We start from the raw sequence: 14,736 nt of genomic DNA, 5'->3' as shown, positions 1-14,736 counted from the left end.
GTGTCACAACCAGTTACGCCCGCGCAAGCGACGCTTAGTGCCTCTAGAGCGTCTGCCCCTATTACATTACAGCAACTAGCGACAGTTATGGATAATACCCTTGCGGCCTTTCTATCCAAACTGCCAGTTTTTCCTACAAAGCGTGATAGCTCTGTTTTAAGAACAGATTATGAGCAGTCTGAAGCTTTGGTAGCCTTATCTGATGTACCCTCACAACGCTCTGAAATGGAGGTGAGGGATTTGATGTCTGAGGGAGAAATTTCCGATTCAGGAAAGGTTTCTCATCGGGCAGAGTCAGATTCATTAGCATTTAAATTTAAATTGGAACACCTCCGCGTTTTGCTCAGGGAGGTATTAGCTACTCTGGAGGATTGTGACCCTATGGTGGTCCCAGAGAAGTTGTGTAAAATGGACAAGTACCTAGAGGTTCCTGTATACACTGATGCATTTCCGATCCCTAAGAGGGTTGCGGATATTGTTACTAGGGAGTGGGATAGACCAGGTGTCCCGTTTGTCTCCCCACCTATTTTTACGAAAATGTTCCCCATAACTGACCCTAGGCGGCACTCGTGGCAGACGGTGCCTAAGGTAGAGGGGGCTGTTTCGACACTTGATAAGCGCATAACCATACAATTGAAGACAGTTGTGTTTTTAAAGATCCTATGGATAAAAAGTTAGAAGGTTTACTTAAGAAAATCTTTGTTCAACAAGGCTTTCTTCTCCAACCTATTGCCTGCATTGTTCCTGTAACTACTGCAGCAGCTTTCTGGTTTGAGGCGCTGGAGGAGTCGCTCCAGACGGAGTCCTCATATGAGTGGCTCGTTGGTCTAGGGGTATGATTCTCGCTTTGGGTGCGAGAGGTCCCAGGTTCAGATCCCAGACGAGCCCACGTTAAACAAAATTATGGATAGAATTAAGGCCCTAAAGCTGGCTAATTCATTTATCACAGATGCCGCTTTGCAATTAGCTAAGTTGGCGGCAAAAAATTCAGGCTTCGCCATTATGGCACGCAGAGCGCTTTGGCTCAAGTCATGGTCGGCCAATGTGTCGTCAAAATCCAAATTGTTAAATATCCCTTTCAAGGGAAAGACCCTTTTCGGGCCAGAATTGAAAGAGATTATTTCAGAAATCACCGGGGAAAGGGCCATGCTCTCCCCCAGGACAAGCCTTTTAAGGCTAAAAACAAAGCTAATTTTCGTTTCTTTCGTAATTTCAGGAGCGGTCCCGTTTCAGCCTCTACAGCTGCAAAGCAAGAGGGTAACGCTTCACAGCACAAGGCAACCTGGAAACCTTATCAGGGCTGGAACAAGGGTAAACAGGCCAAAAAGCCTGCAGTTGCTACCAAGACAGCATGACGGGGTAGCCTCCGATCTGGAACCGGATCTAGTAGGGGGCAGACTTTCTCTCTTCGCTCAGGCCTGGGCAAATGATGTTCTCAATCTCTGGGCTTTATTGATTGTTACCCAGGGATATCTTCTAGAATTCAAGGACTCCCCTCCAAGGGGAAGGTTCCATTATTCTCGTCTGTCTACAGACACGACAAAGAAAGAGGCGTTCTTACGCTGTGTAGATGACCTACATACAATGGGAGTGTTCCACCCAGTTCCAATTGCGGAACAAGGGCTGGGGTTTTACTCAAACCTGTTTGTGGTTCCCAAAAAAGAAGGAACTTTCAGACCAATTTTGGATCTCAAACTTCTAAACAAATTCCTCAGAGTCTCATCATTCAAGATGGAGACCATTCGGACAATCTTACCTATGATCCAGGAAGGTCAATATATGACTACCGTGGATCTAAAGGATGCGTACCTGCATATCCCAATCCACAAAGATCATCATCAGTTCCTCCGGTTTGCTTTTCTAGACAAGCATTATCAGTTTGTGGCTCTTCCATTCGGTTTAGCCACTGCTCCCGGAATTTTCACAAAGGTGCTAGGGTCCCTTCTGGCGGTTCTAAGACCGCGGGGCATAGCAGTGGCGCCTTATTTGGACGACATCTTAATTCAGGCGCCATCTTTTCACAGAGTCAAGGCTCACACAGACATTGTATTGGCCTTTCTATGGTCTCACGGGTGGAAGGTGAACATCAAAAAGAGTTCCCTGTCCCCACTCACAAGGGTTCCCTTCCTAGAAACACCAATAGATTCGGTAGAAATTAAAATATTTCTGACGGAGGTCAGAAAGTTGAAACTTTTAACTACTTGCCGAGTTCTTCATTCCACTCCTCGGCCATCTGTAACTCAAACTGAGGGCGATATTCAACGCGCTTCAGGCATGGCCTCACCTAGCTGCGGCCAAATTCATAAGTTTCAGTCGGACAACATTACGACTGTAGCTTACATCAATCATCAGGGGGGAACAAAGAGTTCTCTAGCGATGAGGGAAGTAACCAAAATAATCAGGTGGGCGGAGGCCCACTCCTGCCATCTCTCAGCAATTCACATCCCAGGTGTAGACAACTGGGAGGCGGATTTTCTAAGTCGTCAGACTTTTCACCCGGGGAAGTGGGAACTCCACCCGGAGGTATTTGCCCAGCTGACTCAGCTATGGGGCATTCCAGAGTTGGACCTGATGGCGTCCCGTCAGAACACCAAGCTTCCTCTCTACGGATCCAAGTCCCGGGACCCCAAGGCGGCATTGATAGATGCTCTAGTAGCGCCTTGGTCCTTCAATCTGGCTTATGTTTTCCCACCGTTCCTCTTCTCCCACGTCTGATCGCCAGAATCAAGCAGGAGAAGGCGTCTGTGATTTTGATAGCGCCTGTGTGGCCACGCAGGACTTGGTATGCAGACCTAGTGGACATGTCATCTGTCCCACTATGGACACTGCTAATGAGGCAGGACCTTCTAATACAGGGTCCGTTCAAGCATCCAAATCTAGTTTCACTACTGACTGCTTGGAGATTGAACGCTTAATTCTTTCAAAGCGTGTTTTTTTCTGAGACAGTTTTAAATACTCTGATCCAGGCTAGAAAGCCTGTCACCAGGAAAGTCTACCAAGACTAAGATATGGTGGAAATATCTTTGTTGGTGTGAATCCAAGGGTCACTCATGGAGTAAGACTAGGATTCCCAGGATATTGTCTTTTCTCCAAGACGGTTTGGTGAAAGGATTGTCGGCTAGTTCTTTAAAGGGACAGATATCTGCTCTGTCTATCCTTTTGCACAAGCATCTGGCAGAGGTACCGGACGTTCAAGCGTTTGCACAGGCTTTAGTCAGAATCAAGCCTGTCTATAAACCTGTGGCTCCGCCATGGAGTCTAAATCTAGTTCTTTCAGTTCTTCAAGGGGTTCCGTTTGAACCTTTACATTCCATAGATATTAAGTTGTTATCTTGGAAAGTTTTGTTTTTGGTAGCTATCTCTTCTGCTCGAAGAGTCTCAGAATTATCTGCCTTACAGTGTGATTCACCTTATCTGGTGTTCCACGCAGATAAGGTAGTTTTGCATACCAAACCTGGTTTTCTTCCTAAAGTTGTTTCTAACAAGAATATTAACCAGGAAATAGTTGTTCCTTCTCTGTGTCCTAACCCATCTTCGAAGAAGGACCGTCTTTTGCATAATCTTGATGTAGTTCGTGCTTTAAAGTTCTATTTACAAGCAACTAAGGATTTCAGACAAACATCTTCTTTGTTTGTTATCTATTCTGGTAAGAGGAGAGGTCAGAAAGCGACTGCTACCTCTCTTTCCTTTTGGCTGAAAAGCATCATCCGTTTGGCCTATGAGACTGCTGGCCAGCAGCTTCCTGAAAGAATTACTGCTCATTCTACCAGAGCAGTGGCTTCCACATGGGTTTTCAAAAATGAGGCTTCTGTGGAACAGATTTGTAAGGCAGCGACTTGGTCTTCACTGCATACTTTTGCCAAATTTTATAAATTCGATACATTTGCTTCTTCGGAGGCTATTTTTGGGAGAAAGGTTTTGCAAGCAGTGGTGCCTTCCGTTTAAGGTACCTGTCTTGTTCCCTCCCTTCATCCGTGTCCTAAAGCTTTGGTATTGGTATCCCACAAGTAAGGATGAATCCGTGGACTGGATACACCTTGCAAGAGAAAACAGAATTTATACTTACCTGATAAATTACTTTCTCTTGCGGTGTATCCAGTCCACGGCCCGCCCTGGCAATTAAGTCAGGTAAAAAAAAAAAAAAATTTTGTTTAAACTACTGTCACCACTGCACCCTATGGTTTCTCCTTTGGCTTCTTAACCTTTGGTCGAATGACTGGGGGGTGGAGCTAGGGGGTGAGCTATATGGACAGCTCTGCTGTGTGCTCTCTTTGCCACTTCCTGTAGGGAAGGAGAATATCCCACAAGTAAGTATGAATCCGTGGACTGGATACACCGCAAGAGAAAGTAATTTATCAGGTAAGTATAAATTCAGTTTTTTCCTGGTTACCTCAGTAATGTTACCTTGAAAAAAAATAAACTTGAATCACAGCAGTTTTGTTTTACTTAAATGTTGGAATTAAATTGGTTTAATAAAGGTTTACTGAAAATGTAGATTGGGATCTTCCAGTAGATCTGTGCTGATTATGTGTGAGTTTCCATTTTCCCTCAGCCAGTAGTGATATTCCAGACTCAAGCTAATGTAAAGATATTTGTGTTGCAAAATTATTTTCATCACCATTGCAGTATTCTAAATTAAAAGTATGGGTGATTCAGCACAAAACTATTAAACCCTGTGTTAAACAAATATCAATTTTACATGGAAAGCCAGATTTACTTATGCTCAGCTCATAGTTAAAGGGACATGAAACACAATTTTTTTCTTTCATGATTCAGATAGAGAATATAATTTTAAACAACTTTCTAATTTACTTCTATTATATAATTAGTTTCCTTCTATTGGTATATTTTGTTGAAGGAACAGCAATGCACTAATGGTTTCTAACTGAACACATGTGTGAGCCAATCACAATCAATATATATTTGCAGCCACAAATCAACAGCTAGAACCTAGGTTCTCTGCTGCTCCTGAGCTTGCCTAGATAGACATTTCAGCAAAGGATAACAAGAGAAGGAAGCAAATTAAATAATAGAAGTAAATTGGAAAGTTGTTTAAAATTGTATTCTCTATCTGAATCATGAAAGAAAAATTTGGGGTTTCATGTCCCTTTAAGTAGATCACATTGACAAAGGTCAGAAAATTTTAGATTACTAAAGTGTGGGCACTGGACTGGATTTTGTTGTCTCAAATCTTTCTTCTGAATCATGCAATGATTTAACTGGATGTGTTTGGTGTTTGTGTGGTGCTTTGATGACTGTATACAGAAAATGTACTTTATTTTTTTTACTAAAATCTATATTTATAGAAGATATGCAATCATTTCTTATGTTGGCTCTTTAGTCTGGAACATATGGAGCAGAAGACGGTATTAAGATACCTATGCAAAATGTATGCTCTGCTAACAAATACATTTTGTAATAATAGTTACTTTCTTTCTAATGACACGGTGAGTCCACGGCTCATCATAATTACTGTTGGGAATATCACTCCTGGCCAGCAGGAGGAGGCAAAGAGCACCACAGCAAAACTGTTAAATATCACTTCCCTACCCACAAACCCCAGTCATTCTCTTTGCCTGTGCAAGGAGGTGGTAAAGTTTTAGAGACATCACGTCAGTGGCTTACATCAATCATCAGGGAGGAACTCGGAGTTCCTTGGCCATGACAGAGGTAGCCAAGATTATTCAGTGGGCGTAGACTCACAACTGCTGTTTGTCTGCGATCCACATTCCAGGGGTGGACAATTGGGAAGCGGATTTTCTGAGCAGACAGACTTTTCATCCGGGGGAGTGGGAACTTCATCCGGAGGTGTTTTCCAGCTTGATTCTCAAATGGGGACAGCCGTAGTTGGATCTCATGGCGTCTCGTCAGAACGCCAAGCTTCCGAGGTATGGGTCGAATTCAAGGGATCCTCAGGCTGTAATGATAGATGCTCTGGCGGTTCCTTGGAATTTCTGTCTGTCATACGTGTTTCCTCCATTTGCTCTCTTTCCTCGGGTCATTGCTCGGATCAGACAGGAGAGGGGGTCGGGGATTCTCATTGCACCAGCATGGCCTCGCAGAATCTGGTATGCAGATCTGGTGGAGATGTCATCTCTTCCACCTTGGAGACTAACGCTGAGGAAGGACCTTCTACTTCAGGGGCCCTTCCTTCATACAAATCTTGTTTCTCTGAAGCTGACTGCTTGGAGATTGAACGCTTGATATTATCTAAGCAGGGTTTTTCTGAGTCGGTAATTGAGACTTTGATTCAGGCTCTTAAGCCTGTAACTAGGAAAATTTACTATAAGATAGGGCGTAAATATCTGTATTGGTGTGAATCCATAGGGTTCTCTTGGAGTAGAGTTCGGATTCCTAGGATTTTGTCTTTTCTCCAGGAGGGTCTGGAGAAGGGTTTATCGGCAAGTACCTTGAAGGGTCAAATTTCTGCTTTATCTATTTTGTTACATACGCGCCTGGCGGATGTGCCAGATGTTCAATCCTTTTGTCAGGCCCTGGTTAGAATCTTAATTTGGTTCTTAGAGTTCTTCAACAGGCTCCGTTTGAGCCTATGCATTCTTTTGATATTAAGATGTTATCCTGGAAGGTTTTGTTTTTGGTTGCTATTTCTTCGGCTCGAAGAGTTTCGGAGCTTTCAGCACTGCAGTGTGAATCTCCTTACCTTATTTTTCATTCTGATAAGGTAGTCCTGCGTACTGCCTTAGGTTTCCTTCCCAAAGTGGTTTTGGATAGGAATATTAATCAAGAAATTGTTGTTCCTTCTTTGTGTCCTAATCTTTCTTCTCATATGGAGCGTTTGTTGCACAACCTGGATGTGGTTCGTGCATTGAAATATTATTTGCAGGCGACTAAGGATTTTCGCCAGTCTTCTTCTTTGTTTGTTGTTTTTTCTGGGAAGCGTAAGGGTCTGAAATCTACAGCCACTTCTCATTCCTTTTGGCTGAGGAGAGTTATTCACTTGGCATATGAGACTGCTGGACAGCGGCCTCCTGAGAAAATCACGGATCATTCCACAGGGGCTGTTTCTTCTTCTTGGGCCTTCAAAAATGAAGCTTTGGTGGAACAGATTTACAAAGCTGCCACTTGGTCATCTTTACACACTTTTTCTAAATGTTACAAGTTTGATACTTTTGCTTCGTCTGAGGCTTCTTTTGGGAGAAAGGTTATTCAAGCAGTGGTGCCTTCTGTTTAGGTTAACTGTCTTGTCCCTCCCTTATCTTTGTCCTCTGGCTTGGGTATTGGTTCCCAACAGTAATTATGATGATCCGTGGACTCGCCGTGTCATTAGAAAGAAAAGAAAATTTATGCTTACCTGATAAATTTCTTTCTTTCTTAACACGGGGAGTCCACGGCCCGCCCTGTATTTTTAAGACAGTTTATTTTTCTATAACCCTCAGACACCTCTGCACCTTATGTTACTTCCTTTCTCCTTTCCCTTTGGTCGAGCGACTGGGGTTTGTGGGTAGGGAAGTGATATTTAACAGCTTTGCTGTGGTGCTCTTTGCCTCCTCCTGCTGGCCAGGAGTGATAGTCCCAACAGTAATTATGATGATCCGTGGACTCACCGTGTCAAGAAAGAAATACATTTATCAGGTAAGCATAAATTTTCTTTTTGCTGCTTCTAACATTTTCCTCTGTGTTTAGTAATTTTCCTCTAAATATATCTTGGATTTTTTATTTTAAGTATCCCTAACCTGCAAAAGGATCAACAAGAGCCTGTGCTCCCAGTCAAAGGACGCAGCCTTCTGCCATTTTGTCACTTCCAGCTGGAGGACTCTGACTATATCAGCCATGGAAGAAGGAATCCAGAACTACAAGGCCCCTTTGGGGCACCATCTGGAACCACTTTAGATCCAAACACCAGGGTTATTGAGTTTGCTACAGTGGGAGTAAAGACTAAAAACACCAGGTGAGCACCATATCTGTTTACACTTAAATCATTTTGTATTACATTTTAAAACATGAAAAGTAGATAAGCATCTATACAACCAGTTTACAAATAAACATCAAACTAGACAAGAACTGTTAAAAAAAAAAAGCTGGTTATAGGCCACATGAAAAAAGGAGATACAAGTTGGAGAGGCTAAAAGAGTAAAGAAACATATGGGGAATGGGGAAAAGGAGGAGGTAGGGAGATAGCATATTTCATTTGTAATCATTTCAAAGCATTCCGAAAAGAAACTAGCTAGTTCTCAAGCCTAAGTAATAATATGCAACAAAACTTAAAGGGACACTGAACCCAAATTTTTTCTTTTGTGATTCAGATAGAGCATGACATCTTAAGCAACTTTCTAATTTACTCCTATTATCAAATTTTCTTCATTCTCTTGGTATCTTTATTTGAAATGCAAAAATGTAAGTTTAGATGCCGGCCCATTTTTGGTGAACAACCTGGGTTGTTTTTACTAATTGGTGGATAAATTCATCCACCAATAAAAAAAGTGATGTTCAGAGTTCTGAGCCAAAAAAGAAGCTTAGATGCCTTCTTTTTCAAATAAAGATAGCAAGAGAACAAAGAAAAATTGATAATAGGAGTAAATTGGAAAGTTGCTTAAAATTGCATGCTCTATCTGAATCGTGAAAGAAAAAAATTGGGTTCAGTGTCCCTTTAAGTATATATGTATAATATGCAAACAAAGAGAGAAGCGCTCTACTAGGAACAAACAACAGCTCAATGGCTTGTTCTCCAGGGCCTGATCTCAGTCACGCCCTCGGCATCCCCAGTAGTTACGTCCTTGTCTATGGTGAATTGCCACCTAGGAGCAGCCTCTTTTAGCCTAGTTGTTCTTTTCACAGAGGAAAATATTCCTGAAGTATATCAGTTTGATCCTGCCAAGTAAGGTCAGTCCAGCCCCAAAATACCAGAGAATTCTCCTTTGAAGTAGAAACATGACAACCCCAGATGATCGTTTCATCCTTCTGTGGGCCTTGCCAGTGAAATGCAGCCATATTCCTCTAAGCACACTGGGCAAGGAGTCCACATCTGATTTCCCCCATCACCCTTAGGAAGACCTTCCCAGGGTCATAATACAAATTCATACAAAGAGAGAAGTGCTCTACCAGGAACGAACAACAGCTCATAAGCGTGTTCTATGACAAATTACCACATAGGAGCAGCCTCTTTTAGCCTAGTTGTGCTTCTAAAGCTATGGTAAAAACTCTCCAGCGACAAAACAAAGTCTATTTCGCTTAGCTGTTAAAGTTGCAGTTTGTGATTTCTTCCACAAACAAGAAATTGACCTCTTAGCACAGGGAGTGAATAAGAAATATAAAAATCATTATACATATAAAATCACAATGGAAAGTTTCTACCATGCAGTAATCATAATTGTGTCATTTTAAGCTTAAGTCAGCAAATGTATCAAATCATGTAGAAAAATGACTAGAGCTTTTCACAGAGGAGAACTTTCCTGAAGTCATATTACTGCTTCTATCATCTTAAAATGATTATCTCTTCTTTAATTAGAGAAATAAGATTATGTTTTACACTGAGTATTGTGAGTTGTCACATCAATTAAAAAATAGGTGCTTCTGACTTTTTTTATTACAGATTAGTTTTATTACCTTGCACTTGAAAATGAACTCTTGTCACACATATAAATCGATAGATCATTATTTATATGTCAGTAGGTAACAGGATGGCCATTTGTACCACATTGAATACAAAATTAGATTGTGCATTTTTATAAGATAAATGAGTAATGCATCACTTTGAGTTGAGTACAGAGGTTACTGTTTATATCACCATATGTAAAAAAAATATTGGGTCTGAATTATCAAGCTCCGAATGGTATTTATCAATGTGCGGCAGACATGATATGCTACTTCGTATTATGTCCACTCGCACATTAATAAATAGGCCCCATTGTATCTTCCTTTTCAGTGAACTCAATAAATTAAAGAAATGAATGTCTTTGTCACCTTGCAGAAAGATGATAGTGTATATCTATGAAAACTGAGAAAGGATCATATCTCCATGAACTGAGAGACGATTGGTTACAGATTTTCAGGGTTATGAATGATTGCAAATGATACTGTATTAACGTTGTTTTGCATTTAAATTAAACTGCATTAAACACAATTCATTATGGTTTTCTACTGCAGGAGTTTCAGTATCTTAAATCCTACCAATAACCCTTACTCATTCCTGTGGGCCTGTGAGGATCCTCCAAATTTGCAGAACTCTCCAGCTTTCCGTTGCCTAAGTCAATATGGTCATATTCTTCCTGAAAAGAGGGTAGAGGTGAGTGACTGAATTTAGAATATATATATATATATATATATATATATATACAGTATATATATATATATATATATATATATATATAAAGAAAGACAAACTCATATAACTACCGTGACTGATTATCTTACATACAGAGACAAAAACTAGAAATGTGTGCCTATTTCTCACACTTTTTTGTTGTATAACATTGCAGCAGGAAACAAAACTGTTTTATTCCTACAGAGTGTTGGCTGTAATAACATATGACTTCAATATGTAACAAATGTTCTCTGAGTTCTCACTTTTAAATCTCCTCAGGTTACCTTTGAGTTTGTCCCTCAAGTTCTGGATATCACCGAATCTTTTTGGTCCTTCAAAATTCCAGAGCAGAACATTTCAGTCCCTTTCCTTCTTGTGGGTAAAGCCAGTGAACCTTGTGTGTCTCTTGATAGATCTCACCTCAACTTCCGAAGCCTTCTGATTGGTATGTGATAGAGTTAAAAAGCTGATTTGGGTTATTTGACTTTAAAGAACAATGTCACTTAAAATATTTACATTAACACTTATTTTAGATGAGCATGTATTCAGTTTTATCATCATGTAGTAGGACAGACAGATGATTTATAACTACATTGTGATACTGTGTAATGACCCTTTGTTAAAAAAAAAAAACTTTTTTATCTTACAAAAGAATCTTGAGAGCAGAATAAATCTGGCCCACAATTTTATGATTATATTTAAAAAATATATAACTCTATAGCCTAAACCCCATTGTTTAGAAGAAGCTGCATAATGCAATATATGTTCAAGGTTATGACTATGCAGCTGTGACATATATATATATATATATATATACAGTATATACAGGGAGTGCAGAATTATTAGGCAAGTTGTATTTTTGAGGATTAATTTTATTATTGAACAACAACCATGTTCTCAATGAACCCAAAAAACTCATTAATATCAAAGCTGAATATTTTTGGAAGTAGTTTTTAGTTTGTTTTTAGTTTTAGCTATTTTAGGGGGATATCTGTGTGTGCAGGTGACTATTACTGTGCATAATTATTAGGCAACTTAACAAAAAACAAATATATACCCATTTCAATTATTTATTTTTACCAGTGAAACCAATATAACATCTCAACATTCACAAATATACATTTCTGACATTCAAAAACAAAACAAAAACAAATCAGTGACCAATATAGCCACCTTTCTTTGCAAGGTCACTCAAAAGCCTGCCATCCATGGATTCTGTCAGTGTTTTGATCTGTTCACCATCAACATTGCATGCAGCAGCAACCACAGCCTCCCAGACACTGTTCAGAGAGGTGTACTGTTTTCCCTCCTTGTAAATCTCACATTTGATGATGGACCACAGGTTCTCAATGGGGTTCAGATCAGGTGAACAAGGAGGCCATGTCATTAGATTTTCTTCTTTTATACCCTTTCTTGCCAGCCACGCTGTGGAGTACTTGGACGCGTGTGATGGAGCATTGTCCTGCATGAAAATCATGTTTTTCTTGAAGGATGCAGACTTCTTCCTGTACCACTGCTTGAAGAAGGTGTCTTCCAGAAACTGGCAGTAGGACTGGGAGTTGAGCTTGACTCCATCCTCAACCCGAAAAGGCCCCACAAGCTCATCTTTGATGATACCAGCCCAAACCAGTACTCCACCTCCACCTTGCTGGCGTCTGAGTCAGACTGGAGCTCTATGCCCTTTACCAATCCAGCCACGGGCCCATCCATCTGGCCCATCAAGACTCACTCTCATTTCATCAGTCCATAAAACCTTAGAAAAATCAGTCTTGAGATATTTCTTGGCCCAGTCTTGATGTTTCAGCTTGTGTGTCTTGTTCACTGGTGGTCGTCTTTCAGCCTTTCTTACCTTGGCCATGTCTCTGAGTATTGCACACCTTGTGCTTTTGGGCACTCCAGTGATGTTGCAGCTCTGAAATATGGACAAACTGGTGGCAAGTGGCATCTTGGCAGCTGCACGCTTGACTTTTCTCAGTTCATGGGCAGTTATTTTGCGCCTTGGTTTTTCCACACGCTTCTTGCGACCCTGTTGACTATTTTGAATGAAACGCTTGATTGTTCGATGATCACGCTTCAGAAGCTTTGCAATTTTAAGAGTGCTGCATCCCTCTGCAAGATATCTCACTATTTTTTACTTTTCTGAGCCTGTCAAGTCCTTCTTTTGACCCATTTTGCCAAAGGAAAGGAAGTTGCCTAATAATTATGCACACCTGATATAGGGTGTTGATGTCATTAGACCTCACCCCTTCTCATTACAGAGATGCACATCACCTAATATGCTTAATTGGTAGTAGGCTTTCGAGCCTATACAGCTTGGAGTGAGACAACATGCATAAAGAGGATGATGTGGTCAAAATACTCATTTGCCTAATAATTCTGCACTCCCTGTACATACATGCAAAGCCTGAGTAAGTTCAGCCAAAAATGTATTCAAGGCTGTGTTCAAGACAAGATAGTTATATGTACAGGTTTAATTAAATCCAATCAATGTATTCGGAGGGCAAGGTAGGAGAAGAAGTGTTCAGGCTAAGGTAGGCCAGTGTAGGTAATTGCAGAGTCCAGGCAAGGTGCACAGATGTCACAACTAAGAGTGGTGAGTTTACAGTTGCAGGTGCAAGGCCAATAGTGTCAACAATTTGATTACCTCCTCTTGGACTGCTGGAAACATACATTTAGCTATTAAAATGTGGTTTTCTTAGGAATATAGTTATTAAAAAAAAAATATTTTGTCTCAATTATGTTAAACATAAAGAATCAGTTACTGAAGCTTTCCTTGGTAGAATGGACTTAAGAACGGCTGAAGATCTTGATAATAGCCAGTTCACTTCCGGATCTGTGAAGACAGTTATGAGTTTATTAGTGGACATGGGGAACTACTCTCAATAATATCAGTTATGTGAATCAAATCTGAAAGAAAAAGAAAAATGTTATTTTTCCCAGTTGTTTAAATCCAATTAAATGGATTTAGCTTTAAAGTTGGTTATATAATCATGGGCACAAACTTGTGACACTTTTTTTTAATTTGTCAGCCAATGGGCTGTTTATTATTGTTTTTAAATTAAAGGGCATTTACTTTTTCTTTTTTTAAGTGGGCATTGATTTATCCATTCTCTGTGATTACAGTCAAACTTGAAAAAAAATAAAAAATGTAATAATGATTTGTGTTAACTAATTGCACATTGCTATTCTAGAACTTTTGTGTTTGTGAAGCATTTGTCACTTAATGCAGCCCTTTCATTGCAGTATTAAAAAGCAAGTGCTTAGAACTGAATGTTCAAAAAAAATGTAACAAGAAAGTCAGCAATATATAACAAGGTTGTCCAACATGGATGTCCAAGGGCTGAAGACAGTCCAGATTGTTTTAATATTTCTGTGTAAACACAAATGAGTCAGTTATTAGCTCAGAGCTCTGGATCTTCTCACATTAGGAAATCCCAAACAAATGGTTTGTCTCCAGGCCTCAAGAATATATATTGCACAGCCCTGGTATATAGCTTTTTTGTGCTACTTTATTTTGCATATCCGTGTATGCCTTTTAAGTGGGAGTACCCATTTTTCTGTTTTTTTTTAAGTGCACTAAAAAATCATTAAAAGATTCCCCTTTAGTTATAGAAAAGCTGTAACTCAATAAGGATCTAATTATTCAAGTCTGCTCCTGTGGAACATGGTTTAAATGAACTAGTCTTTGTGAAGCTTGCTAATTTCTCACTAATAGTATGGTACATAAGCCTATATGATGCCTAGAGGAATATTATAACTGGAATTACATTTGCTGTACTTGTATATCTGTCACCGCAAACCAGTGGCGGTTCTAGACAAATTTTACTGGGGGGGGGGGGGGGGGGCAAGGTGGGGCCAGTGTTTAATCAGGGGGGCACATTAAAAAAACGGAAACAAATGATATATATATATATATATATGTGTGTGTGTGTGTGTATATAAATATATATATATTTATAATTTGTGTGTGTGTGTGTGTATATATATATATATATGTATATATATATATATATATATATATATATATATGTGTGTGCAATATATATACATACACACACACATATATACACACATCAATTCACATCCATTCACATATATACACACATACAGGGAGTGCAGAATTATTAGGCAAATTAGTATTTTGACCACATCATCCTCTTTATGCATGTTGTCTTACTCCAAGCTGTATAGGCACGAAAGCCTACTACCAATTAAGCATATTAGGTGATGTGCATCTCTGTAATGAGAAGGGGTGTGGTCTAATGATATCAACACCCTATATCAGGTGTGCATAATTATTAGGCAACTTCCTTTCCTTTGGCAAAATGGGTCAAAAGAAGGACTTGACAGGCTCAGAAAAGTAAAAAATAGTGAGATATCTTGCAGAGGGATGCAGCACTCTTAAAATTGCAAAGCTTCTGAAGCGTGATCATCGAACAATCAAGAGTTTCATTCAAAATAGTCAACAGGGTCGC

The 14,736-nt window shown here is 39.9% G+C and overlaps 1 protein-coding gene across 1 annotated transcript in view; it reads left to right on the top strand.

Annotated features, from left to right (window-relative positions):
* The window catches only part of HYDIN (HYDIN axonemal central pair apparatus protein), a 595,027-nt gene that overhangs the window by 494,096 nt on the left and 86,195 nt on the right, over nucleotides 1-14,736 (top strand). The window contains 3 exon segments of the mRNA XM_053719498.1: nucleotides 7,685-7,909; nucleotides 10,105-10,243; nucleotides 10,541-10,706. Coding sequence (XP_053575473.1) covers nucleotides 7,685-7,909; nucleotides 10,105-10,243; nucleotides 10,541-10,706 — 530 coding nt within the window.

The sequence above is a fragment of the Bombina bombina genome, chromosome 1 (assembly GCF_027579735.1).
Source record: "Bombina bombina isolate aBomBom1 chromosome 1, aBomBom1.pri, whole genome shotgun sequence".
In the NCBI taxonomy this organism is placed as follows: domain Eukaryota; kingdom Metazoa; phylum Chordata; class Amphibia; order Anura; family Bombinatoridae; genus Bombina; species Bombina bombina.
The sequence above is the reverse complement of the archived record's forward strand: the minus strand, read 5'-3'. Positions and strand labels throughout refer to the sequence as shown.